This window comes from Trachemys scripta, chromosome 8, assembly GCF_013100865.1.
Source record: "Trachemys scripta elegans isolate TJP31775 chromosome 8, CAS_Tse_1.0, whole genome shotgun sequence".
Taxonomy (NCBI): Eukaryota; Metazoa; Chordata; order Testudines; family Emydidae; genus Trachemys; species Trachemys scripta.
The window spans coordinates 67,020,897-67,031,049 of record NC_048305.1 but is presented as its reverse complement, the minus strand read 5'-3'; the positions used below and the strand labels follow the sequence as shown (position 1 = coordinate 67,031,049).

At 36.2% G+C, this 10,153-nt stretch overlaps 1 protein-coding gene across 3 annotated transcripts in view; it reads left to right on the top strand.

Moving 5' to 3' along the window:
- The window catches only part of PRPF38B (pre-mRNA processing factor 38B), a 12,890-nt gene extending 3,482 nt beyond the window's left edge, over positions 1 to 9,408 (top strand). For all 3 annotated transcript variants that reach the window (XM_034779290.1, XM_034779291.1, XM_034779292.1), the window contains 5 exons: positions 3,303 to 3,371; positions 3,700 to 3,851; positions 3,935 to 3,995; positions 6,747 to 6,970; positions 7,283 to 9,408. In XM_034779290.1, the coding sequence (XP_034635181.1) occupies positions 3,303 to 3,371; positions 3,700 to 3,851; positions 3,935 to 3,995; positions 6,747 to 6,970; positions 7,283 to 8,129 (1,353 nt within the window). In that variant the 3' untranslated portion in view covers positions 8,130 to 9,408. The remainder of the gene's footprint in view (positions 1 to 3,302; positions 3,372 to 3,699; positions 3,852 to 3,934; positions 3,996 to 6,746; positions 6,971 to 7,282) is intronic.
- The last annotated feature ends 745 nt before the right edge of the window (positions 9,409 to 10,153 follow it).

Genomic DNA, 10,153 nt, shown 5'->3' with positions numbered 1-10,153 from the left:
GTGGGTAAGAACCTCACTTCTTCAGATGCAAGTAATGTAGATGTAAAGTAAAGTACTTGCATCTGAAGAAGTGAGGTTCTTACCCACGAAAGCTTATGCTCCCAGTACTTCTGTTAGTCTCAAAGGTGCCACAGGACCCTCTGTTGCTTTTTATATGGTACTTGGTATTTCTGAGCTCTTCAAATGTGCTGCTGGTAATATGTAGGATGTATGTGATGAAGCAGGTTGAATGGGTTTCCATATTATTGGTATGAAACAAGTTCACATGTTTAGCAAGATGGCTACTGTCAACAGTAATTTAGCTGTTTGACTGTAAGATAAACCTTGGACTACTTCATTGGATTTCAGCATACTTTATGCATGTATTCAAAGTTTTATTTCACAGATTCTCTTAAATAATTCTGAGTAGGGCTGTCGATTAATCATAGTTAACTCGTGATTAATTCAAAAAAGTTAATTGTGATTAATCACACTGTTAATTGCATACCAATTGAAATTTATTAAATATTTTTGGATGTTTTTCTACATTTTTCAAATGTATTGATTTATATTACAACACAGAATACAAAGTGTACAGTGCTCACTTTATTTTTCATTACAAATAAGATATTTGCACAGATAAACAAAAGAAATAGTATTTTTCAGTTCACCTAATACAAGTACCGAAGTGTAATCAATCTCTTTAGGTACATCTTCACTACCCGCCGTATCGGCGGGTAGCAATCGATTTATCCGGGATCGATATAATTCGCGTCTCATTAAGACGTGATATATCGATCCCCGAACGCGCTCACCGTCGACTCCGGAACTCCACCAGAGCGAGCGGCGGTAGCGCAGTCGACGGGGGAGCCGCGGCCATCGATCCCGCGCCGTCTGGACCCCAGGTAAATTGATCCAAGATACTTCGACTTCAGCTACGCTATTCGCGTAGCTGAAGTTGCGTATCTTGGATCGATCCCCCCCAGTGTAGACCAGCCCTTTATCGTGAAAGTGCAATTTACAGATGTAGGGTTTTTTTTGTGGCATAACTTCACTCAAAAACAAAACAATGTAAAACTTTGGAGCCTACACGTCCAATCAGTCCTAATACTTGTTCAGCCAATCGCTCAAACAAGTTTGTTTACATTTGCAGAAGATAATACTGCCTGCTTCTTGTTCACATTGTCACCTGAAAGTGAGAACAGGCGTTTGCATGGCACTATTGTAGCCGGCATTGCAAGATATTTACGTGCCAGATGCACTAAAGATTCATATATCTCTTGATGCTTCAACCACCATTCCAGAGGACATGCGTCCATGCTGATGACAGGTTCTGATAAATAACTATCCAAAGCAGTGCCGACCGATGCATTTTCATCATCTTAAGTAAGATACCACCAACAGAGGGTTGATACATTTTTTTAAATTTTATTACTTTTTTTTTTTTTTTTTTTTTTGGTGGTTCGGGTTCTGTAGTTTCTGCATCAGTGTTGCTGTTTTAAGACTTCTAAAAGCATGCTCCACACCTCATCCCTCTCAGATTTTGGAAGGCACTTCAGATTCTTAAATCTTGGATCAGCTGCTTTAGAAATTTTACATTGGTATCTTCTTTGTGTTTTGTCAAATTTGCAGTAAAAGTGTTCTTAAAATGAACAACATGTGCTGGGTCATCATCTGAGACTGCTATAATATGAAATATATGGCAGAATGAAGGTAAAACAGCAGGAAACATACAATACTCCCCCAAGGAGTTCAGTCACAAATTTAATTATTTTTTTTTTTTTTTTTAAACGAGCGTCATCAGCATGGAAGCCTGTCCTCTGGAACAATGGCCGAAGCATGAAGAGGCATATGAATCTTTAGCATATCTGGCATATAAATATCCTTCGATGCAGGCTACAACAGTGCCATGCAAATGCCTGTTCTCACTTTCAGGTGACATTGTAAACAAGAAGCAGGCAGTATTATCTTCTGCAAATGTAAACAAACTTGTTTGAGCAATTGGCTGAAAAAGAAGTAGGACTGATTGGATGTGTAGGCTCTAAAGTTTTACATTGTTTTGTTTTTGAGTGAAGTTATGTAACAAAAAAACTCCTACATCTGTAAGTTGCACTTTCATGATAAAAGAGATTACACCTCAGTACTTGAATTAGGTGAATTGAAAAATACTATTTCTTTTGTTTTTTTACAGTGCAAATATTCTTAATAAATATAAAGTGAGCACTATACACTTTGTATTCTGTGTTGTAATTGAAATAAATATATTTGGAAAATATAGAAAACATCCCAAAATATTTAAATGGTATTCTATTGTTTAAAAGCGTGATTAATCGCGATAAATTTTTTAAATTACGTGACAACCCTAATTCTGAAGTGTAAAGTGAAGTAAAATTTTACCATTTTATATTCGGACTCGAGCATTACACAGCGTCCGTGTAAGACCAGTGGATTTTTGTCTTCCAGTTTCTGAACCAGGTAGTGAAACTGACCCATATTAAATTGATGAGTTTATTAAATTTACATACCTGTGTAATCAATTGATTACTTCCTCCTCTATGGATTGCTCAATTTCTAATGTAACTTGAGCAGATCTTTGACTCTCATTACAAGAGTCCAAGGATGGTATTGGTCAACTTAGTTCTAGCACTGATCATCTAATCTTGTTTTAAGATGTACTTGAACTATGCTAAAACCCTTCATAAAACTAAATCTGCCATTATTGTTTAGTATGCAGGGCAGGTCGTTATCTGAGAGAATCATCACAATCTACAAAAAAGCCATTAGCTTTTTAAATTAAAATATTACAGTTCATAGTTGTTTTTTCTCATTGTCTTAGATTTAGGTTATAACGAGGAGAGAATAAGAAAATATTAATCTCTTATTAAACTGCATAAGTAGTGGAGTATGTACCCCATAGTCATGTGCAGTAAGTACCACAGACTAAAATGCTCTATTAACAAGCATAATGCTAATAGTATGTTTAAGTGGAATTACTCAGCATTGACCATAGTAATGATTGTTTTTATCCCCAGATAAATACTTGGGGGAGACTGCAGTGCAATATAAAAACAGTTACTTACTTCGACTTTTTTTTTTAATCTTTTAAGGAAAGATTATTAAAATCTTGAGTAACGTTTGTTTGCTGATGTATCCAGCTTGTCTTTAATTTGGTATGCATTGATGAGACCTACTGAAAATTGGTTTAGGAATTTTTTTTATGAACTTAACTGTATTTGGGCACGTGATAATTGTTTTATGTACTTGTAGATAATCTGTGAAGCTAAATATGATGGCTGTGATAGTAATCTTTTTCACACTTTCAGGTTACACATGTTGAACCATGGGAGAAAGGGAGCAGAAAAACAGCAGGCCAGACAGGGATGTGCGGAGGGGTAAGTAGAAGTACGTGCCTTCCTAAATACTTTTGTGTGGTAAATAATCACCTGTATAATCACCTGTGAAATGTCCCAGTCTTGTCTACACATGAGACTTGAGTATTGGATCAGAATGAAGATGACAAATTTCCAAATTACAGAGGACTGAGATACCCCCTTTGACTCCGAAGGATGTGAGTTTGGGGAGGCAAGCAGTAATATTCTTGCTTTTCTCCAATGGAAAAGCTTCATTCTTTTTAGGTTCTTCTGCCACTGAAAGTCTGGAGTAATATTTTGGCGACTGGCTATGTTAAACATCTGGTATATCTTTTTTCTGTCACTAAAGGTGCGAGGTGTTGGAACTGGAGGAATTGTGTCTACAGCTTTTTGCCTGCTATACAAATTATTTACTCTAAAACTCACTCGTAAGCAAGTGATGGGCCTCATTACACACACAGATTCTCCGTACATTAGGGCTCTTGGATTTATGTATATTAGGTGAGTAGCAATGTATTTAACTATAAACTAGTTTAATACATAAAAAATTGTATTAAATTTACACATTTTCTTTGTACTTCAAGGTACACACAGCCTCCTACTGATCTATGGGACTGGTTTGAATCGTTCCTTGATGATGAAGAGGTATGTCGGCGAGGGTAATACTTTTGTTTTCTTTTGTTTCCTTTCATGCTGCTTTTTTAGTTTAAAAATGTTGATACATTTTCCTGTAGTTTGAGCATCTTCAAGTTGTGATTTTCTTTTAATTTAATTACACTAATAGATTAATGTGGGGAGTAGGTCTGATCTGGAAACAAACTTTGTTTTTTGTTATCAAAAGATTTAATTGAATTTTCCACTGGCTAAGACTAATGATCGTTTTAAACTTATGACATATATTAGAAACTGATGTGAAAAAAGTTTAAATAAATTCTTTAAGGTGAGACCTTTGGGCTGCATGGTGGTGTCTCTAATGGCTTTATACTCTATACTGTTACACCTTTTTTTAAAAAGGGGGAGAGAAAAGGATATGTTAAACAGATCACAATAAATAAGAGTTTATGGCCAGGACTTTCAAAAATGCGTTTGAAAAATTAGGCTCCTAAATGTATGTATTGTGTATTATTGAAAAAATTAATCTTGTACTTCGGATGGAGAGAGGTGTGTGATTGGGATCAACCATTTTACAGCAAAACTTTATCGGCTCCTTTCTGTGGCTATTATATCCCAAGTCACTAGAAACTGAACTTTACTAACCAGAAGCGAGCAGCTTAATTACTGGGTAGGATGGTGCCACCTGTACTTGTCTGATGAACATTCCTGTTGATCCATGGAGTAACAAGAGGCAATTTTAAGTGCTAAGTTCCGAACCCCTTCAGTCAAACAGATTGCATTATTATGCAGTAGGGAGGGAGAATGAGAAAATAGTGTGTTATGGGAATTATTGTTATCCCTTATCCCCAAATTTCTGGCTAGAGAAATTGAGTGGGAGCATACGTAACACATTTCTAGGGTTAGAGGGTTGAAATACACAATCCTCAAATTGCAGTAATACGTAGTATTTACTGAGTTTGAGTCTTAAGTTATTTACTAGATTTAAGAACATATTTTCCTTGACTGGTTGAGACTAACACCCTCTATTACAAGAAATATCAAACTTCATGTTTACAGAAAAGCCCTATTTTTAATAAAAATGCAGTGTAATACATACGCATGACTACAACACAGTATATTTATTTTACACAGCTACTTTCATACTAAGCATCAAATACTGTACAAAGGAGACATTTGTTAATCCAGGTAAACCTGTGTTATTGTATATTTGTAATGTGCTCAAAATATTCCTTAATTAAGAATTCAGTTGTGGGGTGACTGCATAATTAATAGTTAGCATTCCCCCCCAAGTGGGTGCTACTTTAATTCTTGGATGTGAACATTTAACTATATTTCTATAAAGTGCTGCCCTGTAACTTTTTTGGGGGAGGCTTCAATTCCAGTGTCCTACAAGCTACTTAATTCATAGGACAAGTTGAACAAGAAAATGAGTGAACTTGCAGGCCTTAATTGGTGTCTTTACTATTAAAGGCCCTACTTTTAGTTTATATATATGACATACTACACAATTTTTGCTCTAATATTTTGAATAGCAGCATACATTCATGTCTTCTATCTCTCCAAAACTGTGTGTTAGAGGAAGCATTAGAAGCAGTCTTTCTCTGCTGCTTTCCCAGGACTTCTTTATGTAGGAGGAAGTGCTTACAGCTGGTTCATATGCATTTTTTTGCCAATGTTGCACAAACTCATTTAAAGATACGGTAAACATTTATAAGAAGGATAATTTTAACCTCTAAAGTTTTTTCTCTAGTCCATAAATCTAATATGTTGAAGCTGTTCAACATTGTCACACTTTCCTGTAACAGAAGGCCTCTTTCTGTTCCACGGTTATTTTTCTAAATGCTTCTAATGTTTGTTCTGTTTAATCATGTAGATACTTGCGAGGTGCTACATTTAAGCTAACTCATTGTTTTCTTCTTTAGATCTCTGTGCAACGATTATATTTGGAAATACTGTATATCTGAACACTTAAATGTGTGTGAGTGCAAGCAGTTTTACATTTAGATTTTCTCTTCATGTTTAGATAACAAATCTCACTTTCCTTGTGTGCTTGCACTATAGGTTTGGGACTTGACAATAGCTGACTAACATGTCCTGAGCTGTGAGAGGGCATAGCAAGAAGGCCTTCATGCGGTAATGACCCTTTTCAGAGACAATGGTCATCATGGATTATGCGTTTCCAATTATTTGTTCATTTATTTATTTTTTTACATATTTCTAAATTAGAAACCTCACTGCTTCATGGCAGTTGGTTTGCTATTGCTTCCAATTTTGTTAGGACGCCATTTTGTATTACAACTTTCTATATGATCATTTGTAGACAGGAAATGAAGTAGTTCTTATGTGGATAGGCCACAGTGTTGGCTATCACTGTGTACAGTCATGCACCCATAAAATGAGGTATTAAATATAGTCTTACAAAGAAATTCTCAGTTTTGTAGCATTTAAATAAGATACAAGATCATATCATTCAACTAGACAGAGTAAGAGGATTACACCTTAATCTGTTCATTGAGACAGTCCCTTAACATCCAGATGGCTGCAGGCTTACTATGGACCTGCATGCATGTGTATTAAGTCCCACTCCCTATCTGTAACATTTATTGCCAAATCCAAAGGGTACAAGAATTGGAATTTTTTCAAGAACCTTTATTAAAGTGTGAAACAAGTAAATTTTCATAATTATGAGACTTCAAGATGGCAATAAATATATCAGCATTTGTTTAAATTAAGCAAAGAACTTTTTTGACGGTCAGGATATTTTTTCTTTGTGTTTTGTAGGACCTGGATGTGAAGGCAGGTGGGGGTTGTGTTATGACCATTGGGGAGATGCTTCGTTCCTTTCTTACTAAGCTCGAATGGTTTTCAACATTGTTTCCAAGAATTCCTGTGCCAGTCCAGAAAAACATTGATCAGCAAATAAAAACCAGACCTAGAAAAATCAAGAAGGATGCCAAGGAGGGAGTGGAAGAAGTAGACCGACATGCAGAGCGTAGACGTTCAAGGTTATACATTATCTTTTCAAAATAGTGCAATTGTAAAAGCCAATATCTAGTACCTTACACTCTGTATTATCAGAAAAAATAGTGTCCTGCCTTTGCTGGGACAACTAATGTTTCTAAACCAATCAATCAAAAGAGTTGATTGATGGTAATACTAATGAATAAACTAATGAAATGATATTGAAATAAATGTGTAATGTTTGGCAATTAAGGCTAGCATGTGGAACATGAAGATTCATAAAACGCAATCTGGAAAAATCCAGAGAGCTCATTGTTAAAAATTTCAACTTGTAAATCCCTTTATTTTTAATGTAGGTCTCCAAGAAGGTCTGTGAGCCCTAGGAAGTCTCCTAGAAGATCCAGAAGTAGAAGTCATCATCGGGAAGGCCATGGATCATCTAGTTTTGATAGAGAACTAGAACGGGAGCGAGAACGGCAGAGATTAGAACGTGAAGCTAAGGAGAAAGAAAAAGAGAGGCGAAGATCACGAAGTACTGATCGTGCATTAGAACGGAGGCGAAGCAGAAGCAGAGAGAGACACAGAAGCCGTAGTCGAAGTCGTGATAGAAAGGGAGATAGAAGAGACAGGGATAGAGAGCGGGAGAAAGAAAATGAACGAAGCAGGAAAAAAGATAGAGACTATGACAAGGAAAAGGGTAATGAAAGAGAGAGATCGAGGGAACGGTCAAAAGACAGGAAAAGTAAGGGTGAAATAGAAGAGAAAAGACACAAAGATGACAAGGATGAAAAGAAGCACAGGGATGATAAGAAAGATTCCAAAAAAGACAGAAAACATAGCAGAAGCCGAAGCAGGGAGAGGAAGCATAGGAGTAGGAGTAGAAGTAAGAATACCGGTAAGCACAGTAGAAGCAGGAGCAAGGAGAAATTAAGTAAACATAAAAATGAAAGTAAAGATAAATCAAATAAACGAAGTAGAAGTGGAAGCAGAGGAAGAACCGATAGTGTTGAAAAGTCCAGAAAACGAGACCACAGTCCCAGCAAAGAGAGATCCCGAAAGCGTAGTAGAAGCAAAGAACGATCCCTTAAACATGATTACAGTGATAGCAAGGACCATTCAGACAAACATGATCGCAGAAGGAGCCAAAGTACAGAACGAGAGAGCCAAGAAAAGCAACATAAAAACAAAGATGAGACTGTGTGAACTCAATGAAAAGTGGATCACATTGAATCCTATAAATCTTTGATTAAATCCTGCTTATTTTTTTCTTAAAGTTGAGATTGTGCAGTAGTTGAGCACTCTTTTTTCAACCTCCCTCTAGGCTGCAGATTGTCATTTCCTATGTTGGGTAGGGAAGTGCCTTTGTAATCCCATTTGATGCATTGATGGTTTCAACCCATGTGTTTAGTTTAATTCATAATGCAAAGATTGTTCTTGCGTTTTTATTGTTCAAATGTTTCTCAAATGTACAGTCTGTACATATGTCCTGAAAATGTTTTAATTCCTTTGGTATGGTTGCCATGTTGGTTAAATTTGTATAAGGCAATAAACTGCCACTAATTCTACTTTTGTTTTGTAGATGTGGAATTATGGTTTATATCTAGAAATTAGCATGGCTGTGCTTTGCATAATAGTATGACAGAAGCTTTGGGGGTGGGTCTTGATTGTGTATTATAGCTCAAATATTTATGTGCATATGATGTACATAAGGGCTGAAGATTTAGAATTAACTTGTGTCCATTGTATCTACTGTCTTAGAAAGCTTTTTAAAATGTATTATGTTTTAATCCCCAACAAAGTGTTATATTCAGAGTAGGTTTTCAAGCAGGTAGCAATTTTTAATGCAGGGATTTAGATTATGCTGTGGCTTATTTAGTAACCCTCTTAGAAATGCTACCTCAGAGGGACACTGTTAAGGTTGGTAAGCGTGTACCATAACTACCTATGCATTTTTTCTTACTTGTTTAAAAAGTCCATGTAAATTTGCTCTTCTTTTCAACACTTTCTTCAGTTTGTTTTGATTATAAAAAATCAGTGCTGTCAACCTGTCACTCATCATAAATCTAGGTTAACAAAGTTGTGTGAGAATGGAGGAGGGAGGTAGGAAGGAGAATTTTTGCCAAGAAACAGATTTGAGTTTCAGGCTTCCAAAGCATTTTTATAAATGAAAAACATATTTAAAATAAATACCTTGATAGTGTCCTTTTTTAATTCATAATGTTTTCTACAAATAGTAAAGATTGCTGTTCTGAGCTGAAACTTTCATCTCCAGCAGTGGAAAAAGTAAATAAGTTTTTAAAACAGATTAGCTAGTAGGAGGTAATACCAAAATGCACTATTGAAAAATCATATAATAAAAGTCCAGTTCTGCTTGCTAGGTTGTTCTGATGACTTGTGTATTGAGTGAGGAGAACCATCGGTCTGGAATAAACACTGGATTAACACCTTTGTGCTGGGTGTCAGCTTTTCCCCGCATTGAAAAGCTGTGTGTGTGGATTTCTTTGCCTTGATATAAAGGGAAATGATACTATGTATGGACCAGGACTTCAAAGTAATAGGTCAACATATAAAGAATAACCTGGTTAACTCAAGGCTTAAGACTGAAATGTGGATCATTTGTGGTTCGAGTGATGTGAAGGTGAAAGAAATTGAGGTTTGTGTCATCCCTCTCTCCCCCCTTCCCCCCCCCCCTTTTTTTTTGCATGATGTAGCACTTCTAGGTATTAAGTTTAAACAAGTGTTTAATACAATCACTTTCCCTCTCCTGTTCTTACTTTCATAGTATATGTCAATAAATCTAGTTAAGTTAATTTACTGTAGTAAAACAACTTTCTAGTTGTCTCTGATCTTGCAGAATAAATAGCGAGTGCCTGAATTACTAAGGCAAAAAGAGCTGATTTTTCCCCCCCCCCCCCCCAAATATTTTTCTTTCCTGTATTAAAGAAGCAATGGTAGCACAAGCTCAATTCCTCACACACACACCCCTCCCCCTTCCCGGTCACCTTTAATTCTAAATGTATTGTTAATCTTCCTAGTTTTTCCTCCAGCAGTAGAGAAACACTTTTTAGTATTGAAGTGCTACTCCCTTGTGATTTTTTTTTTTTTTTAAATCAATAGGTAATTGAGTTTGAAATCTGAGTTTGGGGAGAAACTTGTATGGGTGTAAGAGTATCCACTGCAGTAGAAAACCCAGACTGTTGTTGCCCTCTATCTTGTTCTCTTCCTTT